This window comes from Petromyzon marinus, chromosome 6 (genome assembly GCF_048934315.1).
Source record: "Petromyzon marinus isolate PM22_M1 ecotype Great Lakes invasive population chromosome 6, UKy_Petmar_22M1.pri1.0, whole genome shotgun sequence".
NCBI lineage: Eukaryota > Metazoa > Chordata > Hyperoartia > Petromyzontiformes > Petromyzontidae > Petromyzon > Petromyzon marinus.
Window position 1 is genome coordinate 17,034,803 of NC_133672.1, and position 20,681 is coordinate 17,055,483.

Here is a 20,681-nt window from a genome sequence, read left to right on the forward strand (position 1 = left end):
ACCACCAACACACACCCCTCACTACGAATACACACCTCCTCACCAACACACACACCTCACCACCAACACACACCCTTCACTACGAAGACACACCTCCCCACCAACACACACCGCTCACTACCAAGACACACCTCCCCACCAACACACACCCCTCACTACCAAGAAACACCTCCTCACCAACACACACCCCTAACTACCAACACACACCCCTCACTACCAACACACACCCCTCACTACCAAGACACACCTCCCCACCAACACACACCCCTCACTACCAAGAAACACACCCTCACCACCAACACACACCCCTCACTACCAAGAAACACACCCTCACCACCAAGACACGCACCTTACCACCAACATCCACCCCTCACTACCAACACACACCCCTCACTACCAAGACACACCTCCCCACCAACACACACCCCTCACTACCAAGAAACACCTCCTCACCAACACACACCCCTCACTACCAACACACACCCCTCACTACCAAGACACACCTCCTCACCAACACACACCCTCACCACCAACACACACCCCTCACTATGAAGACACACCTCACCACCAACACACACCCCTCACTACCAACACACACCCCTCACTACCAACACACACCCCTCACTACCAAGACACACCTCACCACCAACACACACCCCTCACTACCAACACACACCCCTCACTACCAAGACACACCTCACCACCAACACACACCCCTCACTACCAAGACACCCCTCACTACCAACACACACCCCTCACTACCAAGACACCCCTCACTACCAACACACACCCCTCACTACCAAGACACACCTCACCACCAACACACACACCTCACCACCAAGACACACCTCACCACCAACACACACACCTCACTACCAACACACACACCTCACTACCAAGACACACCTCACCACCAACACACACCCCTCACTACCAACACACACCCCTCACTACCAAGACATACACCTCCCCACCAACACACACCCCTCACTACCAAGAAACACCTCACCACCAAGACACGCACCTTACCACCTAGACGTAAACCTCACCACCAAGACACACCTCCCCACTAACACACACACCTCCCCACCAACACACACCCCTCACTACCATGAAACACACCCTCACCACCAAGACACACCCCTCACTACCAAGAAACACCTCACCACTAACACACACACCTCACTACCAACACACCCCTCACTACCAAGACACCTCCCCACTAACACACACCCCTCACTACCAAGAAACACACCCTCACCACCAAGACACACACCACACCACCAAGACACACACCACCAAGACACACCACACCACCAAGACACACACCTCAGCACAAAGACACACACCACACCACCAAGACACAAACCACACCACCAAGACACACACCACACCACCAAGACATACACCACCACCAAGACACACACCTCACCACCAAGACACACACCACACCACCAAGACACACACCACACCACCAAGACACACACCTCACCACCAAGACACACACAAAGACACACCTCACCACCAATACACACACCACACCACCAAGACACACACCTCACCACCAAGACACACACCACACCACCAAGACACACACCACACCACCAAGACACACACCTCACCACCAAGACACACACCACACCACCAAGACACACACCACACCACCAAGACACACACAAAGACACACCTCACCACCAAGACACACACCTCACCACCAAGACACACACAAAGACACACCTCACCACCAAGACACACACCACACCACCAAGACACACCACCATACACACACACCACACCACCAGACACACCACACCACCACCAGACACACCACACCACCAAGACACACACCACACCACCAAGACACACACCACACCACCAAGACACACACCACACCACCAAGACACACACCACACCACCAAGACACACCACCACACACACACACCACACCACCACACACCACACCACCAAGACACACACCACACCACCAAGACACACCACCACACACACACACCACACCACCACCAGACACACCACACCACCACCAGACACACCACACCACCAAGACACACACCACACCACCAAGACACACCACACCACCAAGACACACACCAAAACAACCAAGACACACCACCACACACACACCACACCACCACCACACACACCACACCACCAAGACACACACCTCACCACCAAGACACACACCACACCACCAAACCACACCACACCACCACCACACACACACCACACTACCACACACACACCACACCACCAAGACACACCTCACCACCAAGACACACACCTCACTACCAAGACGCACCACACCACCAAGACACACCACACCACCAAGATACACCACACCAAGACACACACCACACCAACAAGAACCACTCCACACCACCAAGACACACCCCACACCACCAAGATACACACCACACCACCAAGTCACACCAAACCACGACACACCACATCAAGACACACACCTCACAACCAAGACACACACCACACCACCAAGACGCACCACACCACCAAGACACACCACACCACCAAGACACACACCACACCACCAAGACCCACCACACCACCAAGACACACCACACCACCACCAGACACACCACACCACCAAGACACACACCACACCACCAAGACACACATCACACCACCAAGACACACCACACCACCAAGACACACCACACCACCACCAGACACACCACACCACCACACACACACCACACCACCAAGATACACACCACACCACCAAGTCACACCACACCACGACACACCACACCAAGACACACACCTCACCACCAAGACACACCACACCACCAAGACACACACCACACCACCAAGACACACCACACCACCAAGACACACCACACCACCACCAGACACACCACACCACCAAGACACACACCACACCACCAAGACACACACCACACCACCAAGACACACCACACCACCACCACACACACCACACCACCACCACACACACCACACCACCAAGACACACACCACACCACCAAGCCACACACCACACCACCACCACACACACCACACCACCAAGACACACACCACACCACCAAGACACACCACACCACCAAGACACACCACACCACCAAGACACACACCACACCACCAAGACACACCACACCACCAAGACACACTCCTCACCACCACCACACACACCACACCACCACCACACACCTCACCACCAAGACACACACCACCAAGACACACACCACCACCACACACACCACACCACCACCACACACACCACTCCACCAAGACACACACCACACCAAGACACACACCACACCAAGACACACCACACCACCAAGTCACACCACACCACCAAGACACACACCACACCACCAAGACACACACCTCACCACCAAGACACACACCACACCACCAAGACACACACCACACCACCAAGACACACCACACCACCAAGACACACACCACACCACCAACACACACCACACCACCACCACACACACCACACCACCAAGACACACACCACACCACCAAGACACACATCACCACCAAGACACACACCACACCACCAAGACACACCACACCACCACACACACCACCAAAACACACCACCCCACCAAGACACACCACACCACCAAGACACACACCACACCACCAAGACACACACCACACCACCAAGACACACCACACCACCAAGACACACACCACACCACCAAGACACACACCACACCAACAAGACACACCACTCCACCTAGACACACCACACCACCACGACACACACCTCACCAGCACGACACACACCACACCACCAAGACACACCACACCACCAAGTCACACCACACCACGACACACCACACCAAGACACACACCTCACCACCAAGATACACACCACACCACCACCACACACACACCACGACACACCACACCAAGACACACACCTCACCACCAAGACACACACCACACCACCAAGACACACCACACCACCACGACACACACCTCACCACCACGACACACACCACACCACCAAGACACACCACACCACCAAGTCACACCACACCACGACACACCACACCAAGACACACACCACACCACCAAGACACACACCACACCACCAAGACGCACCACGCCACCAAGACACACACCACACCAAGACACACCACACCACCAAGACGCACCACACCACCAAGACACACCACACCACCAAGACACACACCACACCAAGACACACCTCACCACCAAGACACACCACACCACCAAGACACACACCACACAAAGACACACCACACCACCAAGACACACACCACACCACCAAGACGTACCACACCACCAAGGCACACCACACCACCAAGACACACACCACACCAAGACACACCACACCATCAAGACACACCACACCACCAAGACGCACCACACCACCAAGACACACACCACACCACCAAGATACACCACACCAAGACACACACCACACCAACAAGACACACCACTCCACCTAGACACACCACACCACCACGACACACACCTCACCACCACGACACACACCACACCACCAAGACACACCACACCACCAAGTCACACCACACCACGACACACCACACCAAGACACACACCACACCACCAAGACGCACCACACCACCAAGACACACACCACACCAAGACACACCACACCACCAAGACGCACCACACCACCAAAACACACAACACCACCAAGACACACACCACACCAAGACACACCTCACCACCAAGACACACCACACCACCAAGACACACACCACACAAAGACACACCACACCACCAAGACACACACCACACCACCAAGACGTACCACACCACCAAGACACACCACACCACCAAGACACACACCACACCAAGACACACCACACCACCAAGACGCACCACACCACCAAGACGCACCACACCACCAAGACACACACCACACAAATACACACCACACCACCAAGACACACACCACACCACCAAGACGTACCACACCACCAAGACACACCACACCACCAAGACACACACCACACCACCAAGACACACCACACCACCAAGACACACCACACCACCAAGACACACACCACACCACCAAGACACACTACACCACCAAGACACACCACACCACCAAGACACACACCACACCACCAAGACACACACCACACCACCAAGACACACCACACCACCAAGACACACCACACAACCAAGACACACACCACACTACCAAGACACACTACACCACCAAGACACACCACACCACCAAGACACACACCACACCACCAAGACACACACCACACCACCAAGACACGCACCACACCACCAAGACACACACCACACCACCAAGACACACACCACACCACCAAGACACACACCACACCACCAAGACACGCACCACACCACCAAGACACACACCACACCACCAAGACACACACCACACCACCAAGACACACACCACACAAATACACACCACACCACCAAGACACACACCACACCACCAAGACGTACCACACCACCAAGACACACCACACCACCAAGACACACACCACACCACCAAGACACACCACACCACCAAGACACACCACACCACCAAGACACACACCACACCACCAAGACACACTACACCACCAAGACACACCACACCACCAAGACACACACCACACCACCAAGACACACACCACACCACCAAGACACACCACACCACCAAGACACACCACACCACCAAGACACACACCACACTACCAAGACACACTACACCACCAAGACACACCACACCACCAAGACACACACCACACCACCAAGACACACACCACACCACCAAGACACGCACCACACCACCAAGACACACACCACACCACCAAGACACACACCACACCACCAAGACACACACCACACCACCAAGACACGCACCACACCACCAAGACACACACCACACCACCAAGACACACACCACACCACCAAGACACACACCTCACCACGAAGGCACGCACCTCAGCGCTGATGCCCATGAGTTCCACGAGCATGACGTGTAACCCTGTTATTTCGTGGGAGTACTTGCGGGAGTGATTACGCATTTTAAAGTGCAAAGACAAGTCATCGCAAGCATCTCCCGGACGATAAGAAAAGTAATAACTCCCGAGTCACCGCGTGCATCTCTAGAACGGAGACGTCATCGTCCTCCTCATCATCTGGTACATCGACAACAACAACAACACAGAAGATACACCAACGGTCATCGCGTCTATCTCCGGTGGGCGCCCTGCACCGGAGCTCACTAATGGAGAGCGCCCTTCTCATTTGGAGGTCCAGCGCGCTGGGGGTGCAGGGCGCTGGGGGTGCTGGGGGTGGGGTTGTGGCGCTGGGTGCTGGGGGTGGGGGCGCAGGCCGATGGGGGTGGGGGTGCTGGGCGCTAGGGGTGGGGGCGCAGGGCGCTGGGGGTGGGGGTCCAGGGCGATGGGGGTGGGGGAGCAGGGCGATGGGGGTGGGGGTGCAGGGTGCTGTGGGAGCAGGGGGGTCTTTGTGTGGAGCACTTGGAATGCCCCTTTGTGTAAACTCATCTACGGAGATGTTTTTTGTTGTTGTTGTTGCTTTGTTGATTTGGCTGCTCTCCTGGAACGCCTCTCATCCTGCCCATTAACTTGTAAGAAACACGCGTTATTATTATTATTGTTGTTATTAGCGCTAACAATCCTAGCCCTCGCTGGCTCCCGTTCAAGAACGCTGAGTGCGTCCTGCAGGGCCGGGAGAGGGACCCAGGGAATCAACGGCGAGAAGGCTGGTTGAGTGCAAATCATTCACAAGCCATCACTTTCCCTCTCTGCTCGCTCCTTGGGAGATCTACCCCGCGATGACCATCACCTGCCCCACCCCCGTCCCTGTGCCGTAACCTCAGCTGAGTCACGACCCCCGAGCGGGATCATGCGGACTATGGCCTGGCCATGCCGCATTCCACGCACAGAAGCCTCGATCGCTGCCACCGGCTTAACCCTCAAAATCCCGGTGTGACTCGGCTTATCCGCTTCCAAACGCCGCCGAATCGGCACAGGGCCACCCTGCCCACCAGCCAAACAGGGCCACGCCCGGGCCACCCTGCCACGGGCCAAACAGGGCCACCCCCGGGCCACCCTGCCCACCAGCCAAACAGGGCCACCCCCGGGCCACCCTGCCCACCAGCCAAACAGGGCCACGCCCGGGCCACCCTGCCCATGGGCCAAACAGGGCCACGTTCGGGCCACCCTGCCCACGGGCCAAACTGGCTCACCTCTGGGTCACTCGGGCCACCCTGTCCACTGGCCCAATGGGACCACTCTGAAATAAAACACGAGGTTCTCAGAGACGCGAGTTGCAGAGTTTCACGGTGGCCAGTTCCTCCTCGCCATGTAGTTATCGACCAACACATCGTCAGGAATGCGCCCGATCTCGTCAGATATTTACAGCTAAATATGGGTTGAGTCGGGGATGTGCTTTGATCAGATACTTTCTGGAAACAGATGATGTATGACTGCATCAATGAATGTTTAATACGTGCGAAGCTTTTGAGTTTTACTTATTTGGGTTTTCTCTGGGTACTCCTGTTTAGTCCCACGTGAAGCAAAAAAGCTAACCAACATAATCTACCAAATATCCTAAGGTAAGGTCCCTCCGAAAAAGAATGAGTCGTTACTCAATGATGCTGCCTTGAGCAAAAAAAAAACACATTTTAGAATAATAATAGCATGCAGGTTGAGGGGGACGCAGAGACGCATCTGTTGGTAAGCGCTGTGTATTCAAATATTCAAATGATTATGATGTGTTTATTCAAATACATATAGAGCAACACAAACACGTGTTCAGTCTTTAAGAATACACACGCATAAACACCCCATAAATGGTCGAACACGGCATGCACACGGTGTGTACAATGTGTGTAACAATTCCTTCCATGGGTTGGTGAGCGCGATTGCGCCAGCGATGCTGAAGCACCGAGTGCCGCTTGGTGATGGACTCTGTCGGCATTAACGACGGTTACCATGGAGAACAGGGACACTCACCATCCACACACAAAACGCCAGATGCCTCGCCAAGGTCCATTCATCCGAGCCGGGGTGCCGGCGTCTCGCTGCCTATCTTCCCATCTCCATTCTCCTTGTGCCACTACCTTTCCGCCTCCCTCTCCATCCACCTGCGTCCCCTTTCTGTCTAAGCATGGGGAGAAGCGATCCAGGTTCAATTCCAACCCATGATCCTGCCATCATCCTCAGCATCGTCCCCATCACCATCACGATCATCATCACCATCACCACCTGTGGCTCCATGTCCTGGAGCGCGCTGAGACCCGATCCAGGTTCCCTCCCATTGTCACGAAAATACCTCTGCGCGGGGAAAGACATTAACATCTCCATGGCTCACCAATTAATCCATCAGCTATGTCGGCGAATTAAAAAAAGAGAAGGGATGCGCTGCCACATCACCCGTTATATGGTCACATTCCCCGTTATCTGACCCACATACCTCCTCCCCTCGGCGCGCGTCACCTGGCCGTCTGGCTGGGGCATGAAGGGGCCTCTTTGTCCGCGGTGTCCGGTTTCGGCTCGCGGTTATATCATTTATTTACTGTATTCGCCACTCCGTGGCAGTTGCGGGCTCTGGAGGCCCTCGAGAGTGGAGCTGCGAGGTGGGGAGGGGGGCTCTGTGAAGCGCACTGAGGGACCCTTACCACGGGCCCGTGTCATCGGTGGAATTCGCAGTCTCGTGTCCCCCTGTGCGAGTCTGCGCCTCCGTCGTGGATGTTCACAATGCTGCTGCTGCTGCTGCGAATGTCCAAATGGTGGGGGCCACGTTGTTGAGCTATCATTTGTGGCCAGGTCGCTTCTGAAAAATAAGTTAACACCTCAGTGGGCTTTGCCTGGTATAGGATGGGGATGGTTTACTTTAATTCGTATGTGTTTGGGTGTTTCCCTTTCGTGTACTTTGCATTACTTTCGTGTTTTTGTACTGTTTGTTGTTGTAACGCTCTTACAACGTGCCGCGACTGGACATCTGTGGAAAAAAGAGCTTTATAGCTCATCGGATTCCTCCAGGATAAATACACATTCTGATTCTGCTGGGGCACGTGTTCATGAGTTCGTGAGGGGGCCCACTGGGTGGAGGTCATGGGCCATGGTGAGGGCACGCGAGCCGAGGAAAGCGGGTCCTGCCAAACGTTCCACCGACCCCACGATTCGACCCCATCTTACAGAGATCCCTTCACTTCAGAAACCTGCAGCAGCCTCCCGGGTCTCTCAGCGCGGCTCTCAGCATCCCCAGGGTTTATCCGCCACACTCGTGGATCCTTCAGGCATCATCCACAGTCGGCATTGACCGCGAGGCTGCTTGAGAGCGCGTCCCGGAGACGCGCGCTCTTAGGGCACCCTCAGCTGACGGGGTGCCAGTGGACGGCGCCACCACTCTCCACACCCCCACTCCACATTCCTCCCACCGCCTCTCAACTCACACCACGCCACACCACGCACTCAACGGCCACACCACCTACCCTAAACACTCCCCCCCCCACACACACACACACACACCAGCCAGGCAACGCCGCACCATGCACACCCTCACACTCGACATCGGCCACTCGATGAAGGTGCGAGACGAATACCGGCGGCTCTTTGTTTGGCGTCCTCCTCACCTGTTGTTGTAACCGTCCCTGCTCTCCTCCTCCCTGCTGCGGGTGAACAGCCGGGTAGCTGCGGCCCTCGTGTCTGGCAAGATCCGTGCCCCACTCTTGCAGTAACCATGGCAAGCGTTTCCCAAACTCCAGTGCTCTGACCCACCCAGGCACGCCGTTCCATGTTTTTTTGCCAGTCTTCTCGTTCCGTTAAAAGCCATCTCAAATGTTTAAACAACGCACAGAAACGTATAAAAAAAAACCAACACAAAAACACTCACTCAGTCTTTGTGCATGGTGCAAAATCCAACAATTCCTGCAGAATGCAGCGTCATGCACAAAGGCTGAGTATTTGTTTTGGTTTGCACACGTTTATGCGTGCGATTTGCAACTCATGCTTTTGTGGTCTGCGCTGTTTTTATTTCTTTTGCGCGGGGGTTTCTCGTCAATCACATATTTCATAACTTAAGAGATGTTGCAAGTTGCACGCGCCTGATCATCAACGACCACAATAGCCCCACGCGCCCTTTAGAGGGCACTGATTGAATGTCCCTGGTGCGTACGCGTGTCCCGTGCGACGCAGAGCGTTCCCATTGCAATCAGCACTCTACCCCACATCACGCGAGACGCTCAGTAATCATCGGGCGCGTGCAGCGTGTAACAACTGCATTTGCGCGTTTCGACGCCGGTAAATTGGTCAATTCTACAGCGCGTACTATATACGGTAGGTTGGTCGGTGTGACGTTTGGGAAATCTTGCACAAAAGTGATGGCGGTTACCACGGTGATGGCGGTTACCACGGTGATGGCGGTTACCACGGTGATGGCGGTTACCACGGTGATGGTGGAGGTCACGGTGGTGATGGAGGTCACGGTGGTGATGGAGGCCACAATAATAATGATGATGATAACACGATGGTGATGGTTCACCTTGGCGATGGCGGTTACCATGGTACTGGTGGTCACGACGGCGGTCATAATGGTGATATAGGTCACCATGGTGATGGAGGTCACGATGGTTTGCTGCTGTATGCAGGAAGACGGGGGAAGAATCCACTCAGGTATGGCCGTGGGGGTATCGGGACCTCCCTGAGTTATGAATAGTGGGGGGAAGGGTGTGGGGGGGGGGTGAAAATCACGAGTCACGCGATCAGTGATTAAGCTTTAATGCTTGTCAGGTGCGCGAACACAGACAATCACGGGACGTACGACAACGATTCTTAACGGGGCTCAGCCAACTTCGCACGCTAACAACAACAACAACATCAGCAGCAGCGAGACACAGTGAAGAAAAACGCCACGCGCCGCTGATCAACACCCAGTGTTGCCTCGCGGCTCCCAATTAAAACTAATTAAAGTGTCACTAAGTAACTACCAACCCCGACGCGCTCGACTCCACAATCCCCCACCGCTCCCACCCCCCTCCGCGTTGCTTTTAATGATTAAAACGCGTGCCTAAATGTATTACAAGCACATCGATAACATCGTTACCACAACAGGAACATCACGCATCTCAGCGCCACCACTCCGACGCGTCACCATCATCGCGCTCACCTCATCACCATCATATAACTCACCTCATCACCATCATAGGGCTCGCCTTATCACCATCATAGGGCTCACCTCATCACCAGCATCGAGCTCACCTCATCACCATCATAGCGCTCACCTAATCACCATCATAGAGCTCTCAACCCACCATCATATTCCACGCCTCATCCTCACAAGAGCTCACTTCACCATTATATAGCTCATATCACCATCATCGAGCTCACCTCATCATAGTACGTCATCATAGAACTCACCTCACCACCACAGAGCTCACCTCACCACCATAGAACTCAGAAAATCAAAGAGCTTATATGATCATCATCATAGGGCTCACCTCATCACCATCATAGGGCTCACCTCATCACCATCATAGAGCTCACATCATCATAGTCCGTCATCATAGAGCTCATCTCATCACCATCATAGAGCTCACCTCATTACCATCATAGAGGTCACCTCATCACCACAGAGTTCACCTCACCACCATAGAACTCAGATAATCATAAAGCTCACATCATCATAGTCCGTCATCATAGAGCTCATCTCATCACCATCATAGCGCTCACCTCATCACCATCATAGAGGTTACCTCATCACCATCATAGAGCTCACCTCATCATAATCCGTCATCATAGAGCTCACCTCACCACCACAGAGCTCACCTCACCACCATAGAACTCAGATAATCATAAAGCTCACATCATCATAGTCCGTCATCAACGAGCTCATCTCATCACCATCATAGAGCTCACCTCATCACCATCATAGAGGTCACCTCATCACCATCATAGAGCTCACCTCATCATAATCCGTCATCATAGAGCTCACCTCACCGCCACAGAGTTCACCTCACCACCATAGAACTCAGATAATCATAAAGCTCACATCATCATAGTCCGTCATCATAGAGCTCATCTCATCACCATCATAGAGCTCACCTCATCACCATCATAGAGGTCACCTCATCACCATCATAGAGCTCACCTCATCATAATCCGTCATCATAGAGCTCACCTCACCACCACAGAGCTCACCTCACCATCGTAGAGCTCACGCCACCCTTACAATACTTCACAAGCGCAGGTACTTACCTCACCATAATGTTACTTTACCATCAGAGTACGTTGCCTTAACACTTCACCATTACACAGCACTCACGGTTTCAACGTGGCGTTCTGTAAATAACAATCGTACTTCCCAATCGTAATGCTCCGGCTACTATTGTGAAGTATTATTATTATTAAAGCCTCGAATAAATGCGCGGGACATTTGTTCCTGGTGGTGGTACCCCGGGGTACCAAATAATACAAAATGGGCCGAGGCAATTAAATATTGTATTTCTGGGACACTATTTTTTCCAGGGGTGTTACTTAACTCCGCGACGACTGGGGCACCAATCAATCCGAAATCGGTGCGACTCCGCAAAGTCGAAACGCAGCAAGGACGTGGTGGTGCATCGTGAGTACAGCTCGTCGAGATGAGTCGATTGCCGCATCGCCGACCATCAACACAGACTAAACATGACTGCATCACGCACATTATGCGAGAGCCGGGGTACTATGGAACCCCGGGGTACCGCCATAAGGTTCAGTTGTATCGCGTGGCCGTCGCTTGGACAAGCAGGAGGCGGCTGTGAGACGCGGGGGGCCTCACAGCTTCGTGCGCATCCACACGGAGACCACGGAGACCGTGGAGACCGTGGAGACTCCTCCCCCCGTGGGCACTGCCACGAGAGGGACACGTGGGCCAACATCAGCTCCTCAAGGTGGAGCTTCTCAAGGTGGAGCTACTCAAGGTGACGTCTCTCAAGGTGAAGCATCTCAAGGTGCAGCAACTCAAAGTGGAGCATCATAAGGTGGAGCATCTCAAAGTGAAGCATCTCAAAGTGGAGCTTTTTAATGTGAAGCGTCTCAATGTGGAGCTTCTCAAGGTGGACCATCTCAAGGTGGAGCATCTCAAGGTGGAGCATCTCAAGGTGGAGCTTCTCAAGGTGGACCATCTCCATGTGAAGCTTCTCAGGGTAGAGCATCTCAAGGTGGAGCATCTCAATGTGAAGCATCTCAATGTAGAGTATTTCAAGGTGGAGCTTCTCAAGGTGGCGCTTCTCAAGGTGGGGCTTCTCAAGGTGGAGCTTCTCAAGGTGGAGCATCTGAAGGTGGAGCTTCTCAAGGTGGAGCATCTCAAGGTGGGGCTTCTCAAGGTGGAGCTTCTCAAGGTGGAGCATCTCAAGGTGGAGCTTCTCAAGGTGGAGCATCTCAAGGTGGAGCTTCTCAAGGTGGCGCTTCTCAAGGTGGAGCTTCTCAAGGTGGAGCTTCTCAAGGTGGAGCTTCTCAAGGTGGAGCATCTCAAGGTGGAGCATCTCAAGGTGGAGCTTCTCAAGGTGGAGCATCTCAAGGTGGAGCATCTCAAGGTGGAGCTTCTCAAGGTGGACCATCTCCATGTGAAGCTTCTCAGGGTAGAGCATCTCAAGGTGGAGCATCTCAAAGTGGAGCTTCTCAAGGTGGAGCATCTCAAGGTGGAGCTTCTCAAGGTGGAGCATCTCAAGGTGGAGCTTCTCAAGGTGGAGCATCTCAAGGTGGAGCTTCTCAAGGTGGAGCTTCTCAAGGTGGAGCATCTAAAGGTGGAGCATCTCAAGGTGGAGCTTCTCAAGGTGGGGCTTCTCAAGGTGGAGCATCTCAAGGTGGAGCATCTCAAGGTGGGGCATCTCAAGGTGGAGCTTCTCAAGGTGAATTCCCTCAAGGAGGTTGTTCTTCGGGTGTCCACGTGGCTTTGTCTTGACAAGACAGCTGACAGGGTGGTGGGGTATACGCGTGTTGCAGCCGTGGGCTCTGTCTGGAGGAATGCAACGAGGTGCTCAGTGGCCGGGCTAGCAGGCGGCCTTGAGTGCATGGCGATCCGTGTCTCTCGGCGTCTGCGCGGTGATCCTGATGGGATGACGAGCTTAACACAAGTCGCGTGCTCTCTTTCTCTCTTTACGTCACACGTGGCTCGGTTAAACTCCATAATCTAACTCCTGGCGTCAAGTGGACAGACGCGAGCATGGTTTCGTCAACACCAACGCGGCTCACGACGACACGAGTGCCCCCCCCGCCCCCGCACACAGAACTGGCACGCGCAGTTCACCCAGCCCGGCGTGGCCACTCCACGCACCCGTCGCCGTAAACAAACACAAATCCAGGGGTTTCACGCGCGCGGCATTGTGCATTGCGGACTCGCTGCGGGCGAGAGGGGCTGCTCCAAGTGAACGCGCACGTCCCACGACGTCTCCACCCCCCCCCCCCCACGGAGGTCGCTCCACTCACACGAACTCCTTCACGTGGTAACTTTGCTTGCCGTTGCAGGGTGCTGGCGCGGCCTCGTACGGCGGGGCGCTGTATGCCGCCGCCGCCGCCGCCGCCGCAGCCGCCGCCGAGTGCATCCGCGGCAACGGGGCCCCGGGAGCGTTCGGGCCGGTCCCGTGCATGGCCAACCCGCCCGGCTGGAGGCCGTAAAAGGGCCGGGGCCGACCAGGCTCTGGTCGTGGCCACGAACAGCACAGCAGCCCCCCGCCGAGAAACAGCAGCGTCGCGGCCCCCCAGCCGACGTACAGGGCCGAGCCGAGCTCCCGCTTGAGGGTGACGGGGACGCCGACGTCGTAGAAGTCGCGCACGATGTTGTGCGCCGTCCACGACACGGGCGCGAGCATTAGGAGGCCGCACAGCGCGAACCCGACGCCTCCCGTGGCCGTGAGACGGCCCTTGGCCGAGCCGTCCTCGTCGCCGCACGTCGTGCAGCGCATGCCCGTGGCCGCCACGCCGACCGCGAGCAGGGCGAGGAGGTTGGCGAGCACCGTCATCGCGCGAGCCGCCTGCAACTCGCCGTTGAGCGCCAGCATGGAGTCGTGCACCTTGCACTGCATCTGGCCCGTGCTCTGCACCACGCAGTTCATCCACAGGCCCTCCCAGGTGCTCTGCGCCACGATCAGCGTCTGGCCCAGGAAGGCGGTGACGCGCCACGTGGGAAGCGCGCAGGCCACGACGCCGAGCAGCCAGCCCAGCGCGCCCAGCGAGAAGCCCAGAATCTCCAGGCCCGTGGAGGACATCGTCGGTGTGGGGGCGCGCGGCGAGGGTGCCGGGTGGCCCGGGGGGAGGCGGTGCGGGAGGCGCCCTCCTCCTCCTCCTCCTCCACCCCCGCCCCGGTTGGAGGCGGTGGAGAGGCGACGCTAGAGACGCCGCCGCCGCCGCGGGGCAGCTCCGAGCATGTCCGCGAACGCTGTCAACGCAAGCGGCAAAGTCATTAGCGGAGCGTGGGCGAGGGCATGGCCCCCACGAGCAACGGGAGCCGTGCCCCACGGGCAACAGGAGTCGTGCCCCACGAGAGCCGTGCCTCACAGGCAACAGAAGCCGTGCCCCCTCCTTGAGCAACAGGAGCCGTGCCCCACGAGAGCCGTGCCCCACGGGCAACAGAAGCCGTGCCCCTTGAGCAACAGTAGCCGTGTCCCCCCCTTGAGCAACAGGAGCCGTGCCCCTTGAGCAACAGGAGCCGTGTCCCCCCCTTGAGCAACAGGAGCCGTGCCCCTTGAGCAACAGGAGCCGTGCCCCCTTGAGCAACAGGAGCCGTGCCCCACGGGCAACAGGAGCCGTGCCCCGCCTGCCGGGCAGCACTGAGTGCGGGCGGCGCGGTTGCCATGGTCCCCGGGAGTCGCGCTTTGTGCGCGACTCCTGGCGCGACGTCGCGAAACGAGGAACTCGGGAACCCCGTGGACTAGGGACCGATCGGGGATCGTGGGGGGGGGGGTCGGGGGAGTGGGGGGGGGGTGTGGGTTCGTACCTGCGGGCAGGGGCCCAGCGGAGTCTGCGGGGTCCAAATCCGGAGCTCGGGGTTCACGCGCGCGCGCGCGCACGGAGTGTGGGGACCTCGGAGCCAGAAACAATGGGACTCGAAGGAGACACAAAGACACGGGTGGGGGGACAGAGAGACGCGGGAACACGGGCACGGGGAGAACCGTCAACATGCGGGGTCGGTTGGGCTACCGGGAGACACGGGGACTGGGTAACACGGAGACTTGGAGCCACGCGGGACGCGACTCTGCGTGTCCCGGGGGGCCGGGGTTTATATCGCGGGGAGCGCGGGGGCGGACCTCGGGCCCGCTACGTAACGGCGACGCGGGGCACTCAACCGGGAAGCCGCGCGGCTGATCAACGTCACTCACTCACATAGACACACACACATAGACACACTCACATAGACACTCACACAGACACTCACACTCACTCACATAGACACTCACATAGACACACACTCACTCACATAGACACACACTCACATAGACACACTCACTCACATACACACACACATAGACACACTCACATAGACACACACACACATAGACACTCACATAGACACACACATAGACACACACACATAGACACACACATAGACACACACACTCACTCACATAGACACACACATAGACACACACACATAGACACTCACATAGACACACACACTCACTCACATAGACACACTCACATAGACACACTCACATAGACACACTCACTCACATAGACACACACACTCATTCACATAGACACACTCATTCACATAGACACACTCATTCACATAGATACACACACATAGACACACTCACATAGACACACTCACATAGACACACACACTCATTCACATAGACACACACACATAGACACTCACTCACATAGACACACACACTCATAGACACACTCACATAGACACACTCACTCACATAGACACACACTCATTCACATAGACACACTCACATAGACACACTCATTCACATAGACACACACACTCATTCACATAGACACACTCACTCATTCACATAGACACACTCACTCACATAGACACACTCACTCATTCACATAGACACACTCACATAGACACACTCACATAGACACACACATAGACACACTCACTCATTCACATAGACACACTCACATAGACACAATCACTCACATAGACACACTCACATAGACACACTCACTCACATAGACACACTCACTCACATAGACACACACATAGACACACTCACTCATTCACATAGACACACTCACTCACATAGACACACACACTCACATAGACACACTCATATAGACACACTCACTCATTCACATAGACACACTCACTCATTCACATAGACACTCACTCACATAGACACACTCACATAGACACACTCACTCATTCACATAGACACACTCATTCACATAGGCACACTCATTCACATAGACACACTCACATAGACACACTCACATGGACACACACACTCACATAGACACACTCATATAAACACACTCACTCATTCACATAGAGACACTCACATAGACACACTCATTCACATAGACACACTCATTCACATAGACACACTCACATAGACACATTCACTCATTCACAGACACAATCACATAGACACTCACTCATTCACATAGACACATTCACATAGACACACTCACATAGACACACTCACTCATTCACATAGACACACTCACTCACATAGACACACACATAGACACACTCACATAGACACACTCACATAGACACACGCACTCATTCACATAGACACACTCACTCACATAGACACACTCACTCACATAGACACACTCACATAGACACGCTCACTCACATAGACACACTCACATAGACACGCTCACTCACATAGACACACTCACATAGAAACAACAACAACCGCCATTCGCCACTAAGTGGCGGTGACGTCACCACGACGCTTGTGCCAGGCCATGTGCACCTTGAGGCCACGTGAAGTGTCGAACGCCCGCTGGCAGGAGGTCACGGGGCAGACCCAAGTGCCATGGGTCGACTGACTAAGATGACTCAGATGACTGGCTGTGCCCCCTACTGTGCCAACCTGCTGTGCTTTAGCCACCCGGCGCTCCGCTCGTTGTTCTGAGCGTCGCTCCTCCGCCCTCCGTTGTTGTTGGAGGGCGACTGCCTCCAACTGCCCAGTAGCGTCCCTCACGAGCCTCCTCCACAGAGGCCGATCTTGACAACGCTGGTACCAGTCATCAGCAAGTCCACTCAGCTCCACGTCCTCCTGTACCACATCACTCCATCTCTTCTCTAGCCCGTGCCGCGCCCGTTTAGCCCCCCTCGATCCGGCCAAACAAAAGCTGTTTCGGCATGCGGTGGCTGGGCATGCGGGCTACGTGACCCAGCCATCGCAGCCTTGCCTGCCGGAGGAGCTCACCGATGGGACCCTGCCCAGATCTTTCAAGGATTTGTGAGCTCCTCACACAATCCAGCCTGGTTAAACCCAGGATGGATCGTAGGCAGGCTAGCCTAAATGTTTCTAACCGGCGAAGATGTTCCATTAGGGGGGTCCACGTTTCGCAAGCGTAGAGAAGGGAGGGAATGACTGTGGCCGAGAAGACCTGAAGCTTAGTGCGGAGCGACCGACCAGGTAACTTCCACACAGCGTTACGCAACCGATGAAAATATATTGCCGCTCGACTGATTCGGAGTGAGACCTCTGCTGTTAAACTGGAGCCGGTCATGAGCACACTGCCCAGGTATGGGAAACTCTCCACTCTCTCAACAACTGCCCCATCACCGATTGGGAGTTGTGGGGGTGGAGTGTCCGATGGTACAAAATACCCAGCCAGGTGCTTAGTTTTGGTGAGGCTGGTGAGGCTAGTGGCACGCTCCAGTCTCAGCAGCAGCGTCTCCAACTCCTCCTCTGAATGAGCAGCTATTACCAAATCATCGGCATACATAACGTGGTTGAGCAATAGGGAGCCATCCCTTGACCGCACCCGGGCATCGATCAGCCTCCCATTATATCTGTACCATATGGAGATTCCCCCGGTACAGCCATCAAAGGCTTCACGGACTGTGGTTAAAATAGATGTTAAATAATGTGGGAGCCAGAGGACATCCCTGTCGCACCCCAAGGTGTACAGGAAATGGCTCTGACTCCCGGCCACGTAGTTTTACCCGGGCCTGCACACCATCATGAAGGTCCTTAATGATCGTGAGCAGGGGTACTGATTGTATCATAGGCCTTGACCAGGTCAATAAAGCAGAGATGTAGGTCTTGTTGGAATTCCCTACACCTCTGCTGTAGCAGACGGACAGAAAATATGGCATCTGTGCAGGACCGCCCTTTCCTAAAACCGCATTGGGGCTCCGCAAGCCTCTCCTCAGCGTGCCTGGCAAGGCGATGTTGAATATAGACACACTCACATAGACACACTCACATAGACACACTCACATAGACACATTCACATAGACACATTCACTCACATCGACACACTCACTCACATCGACACACTCACTCACATCGACACACTCACTCACATCGACACACTCACTCACATCGACACACTCACTCACATCGACACACTCACTCACATCGACACACTCACTCACATCGACACACTCACTCACATCGACACACTCACTCACATCGACACACTCACTCACATCGACACACTCACAGACAAAGACTGTAGCCTTAACAGACTGTTGGGGCAAGTTTTGTTAGCAATCACCTATGAAGGCCGGCACGGCACACGAGGGGGTGGGTGGCTAGCACCACGCCCGGCCGCCTTTGTCTCCCCAGTGCTAGCGATGTTTATTACACACCGCTACACCAAGTACTCATTTGAGGCTGAGTCGACTTAGGGGAGGCCCAGTACCGGTTCAGATAATCGTTACTGGCGTGGGCCGTGAGCGAGAATCGAACTCGAGTCGCCAGGTTCGTAGCGCAGCGCGCTAACCGCTACACCACCGCTTCCCACACATAGACACAAAGACAAAGTTTCTCCCGTGTAGGCTTTACAGACTGTAGGGGGAAGTGCTGTTAGCGAGTAGCACCTAGGAAAGCCTGCAAGGCACTCCAGGGGATGGGTGGCCAGCACCATGCTCAGCCGCCTCTGTCTCCCTCGTCGTAATGTTTACCTATCGTATCAAGCACTCATTTGAGTTCAGGACTGATTTTTAAAAATGGTCACTGGTGTTTACCCATGTTCGGAAATCGAGATCGGTTCCCGGGAAAAGTTGCGGAGTTCATTCACCACGACACTACCTCTTCCCTACACACACAGACTCAGAATATGTATTTATACTGGAGGAACCCGATGAGCTATAACGCTATTTGTTTTCACAAATGTCCAGTTGGGGCAAGTCAGAACGTTACAACAACAGACAATACAAAGCACGATAGGAGGGCAGTGTATAGTAAAGGTAAACAAACTACTTACAAAGAAAAAATATACAAAGAAATATAAAGTTTTTTTTTAATATCTTACCAGATAGAGCCCACTGAGTTATTTGCTTATTTTTCATAAATGACATGGCCATAAATGGCCAGGTCCTGTACCTCCAATTAGCACGGTTGGATACGTACGGTGCGAAAGAAGTTCAACATGCATCAATACAAATGATAGCTCAACGAAGTGGCTTATAGGGTGTAAATGTATTGCAGCACAATAACCTAAATAAACATCAGATACCGATCTAGACACTTCCCAGAAGGCCGGTTA

The 20,681-nt window shown here is 54.6% G+C and overlaps 1 protein-coding gene across 1 annotated transcript; it reads right to left on the reverse strand.

The window, feature by feature from the left end:
* Positions 1–10,765: 10,765 nt before the first annotated feature.
* LOC116939386 (claudin-9-like) lies at positions 10,766–16,305 on the reverse strand. The gene is made up of 2 exons (XM_032947659.2): positions 15,976–16,305; positions 10,766–15,417 (listed from the first exon to the last, which is right to left on the reverse strand). The coding sequence occupies exon 2, from the start codon at positions 15,245–15,247 to the stop codon at positions 14,465–14,467; it is 783 nt and encodes a 260-aa protein (XP_032803550.2). The 5' UTR covers positions 15,248–15,417; positions 15,976–16,305; the 3' UTR covers positions 10,766–14,464.
* Between the last annotated feature and the right edge of the window lie 4,376 nt (positions 16,306–20,681).